Source organism: Eimeria mitis, genomic scaffold (genome assembly GCF_000499745.2).
Source record: "Eimeria mitis Houghton genomic scaffold, Emh_scaff497, whole genome shotgun sequence".
Taxonomy (NCBI): Eukaryota; Apicomplexa; class Conoidasida; order Eucoccidiorida; family Eimeriidae; genus Eimeria; species Eimeria mitis.
Window position 1 is genome coordinate 15440 of NW_013573269.1, and position 452 is coordinate 15891.

Consider the following 452-nt stretch of genomic DNA (forward strand, 5'->3'; position numbering starts at 1 on the left):
GGGATGCATGAAGCCAGCGCGTTGCTGCTGCCTTTGCTGCTGCCTCTGCTGCTGCTGCTGCTGCTGCTGCTGCTGCAGCTGCTGCTGCTGCTGCTGCTGCCGCTCTCGTGGGGTCGGTAATACTCGGGGGGAATATGCAGAACTGGGAGATCCCCGGCTGTCCCTCCAACCAAGTCTCTGCTGCTGCTGCTGCTGCTGCTGCGGGAGCTGCTGCTGTTGCTGCTGCTGCTGCTGCTGCGGCTGTCGGTGCTGTTGCTGTTGGTGCGGCAGTTGCTGGTGGCTATCATGTGGGTGGGGAAGCCTTTGTTGCTGTGGTTGCCTTTGCTGCTGCTGCTCCTGTCGCTGCTGCTGCTCCTGCTGCTGCTGCTGCTGCTGCTGCTGCTGCTGCTGCTCTTGCTGCTGCTGGTGCGAGGTTGCCTGCCATGTAGGCAGCCTGCTGCTGGCGTTTGCTG

At 63.1% G+C, this 452-nt stretch overlaps 1 protein-coding gene across 1 annotated transcript in view; it reads right to left on the reverse strand.

The window, feature by feature from the left end:
- EMH_0014300 (uncharacterized protein) overlaps window positions 1–452 on the reverse strand; it is a gene marked incomplete at both ends in the record, with an annotated part of 8173 nt that overhangs the window by 6301 nt on the left and 1420 nt on the right. Inside the window, one exon of the mRNA XM_013500054.1 lies at window positions 1–450. Coding sequence (XP_013355508.1) covers window positions 1–450 — 450 coding nt within the window. The remainder of the gene's footprint in view (window positions 451–452) is intronic.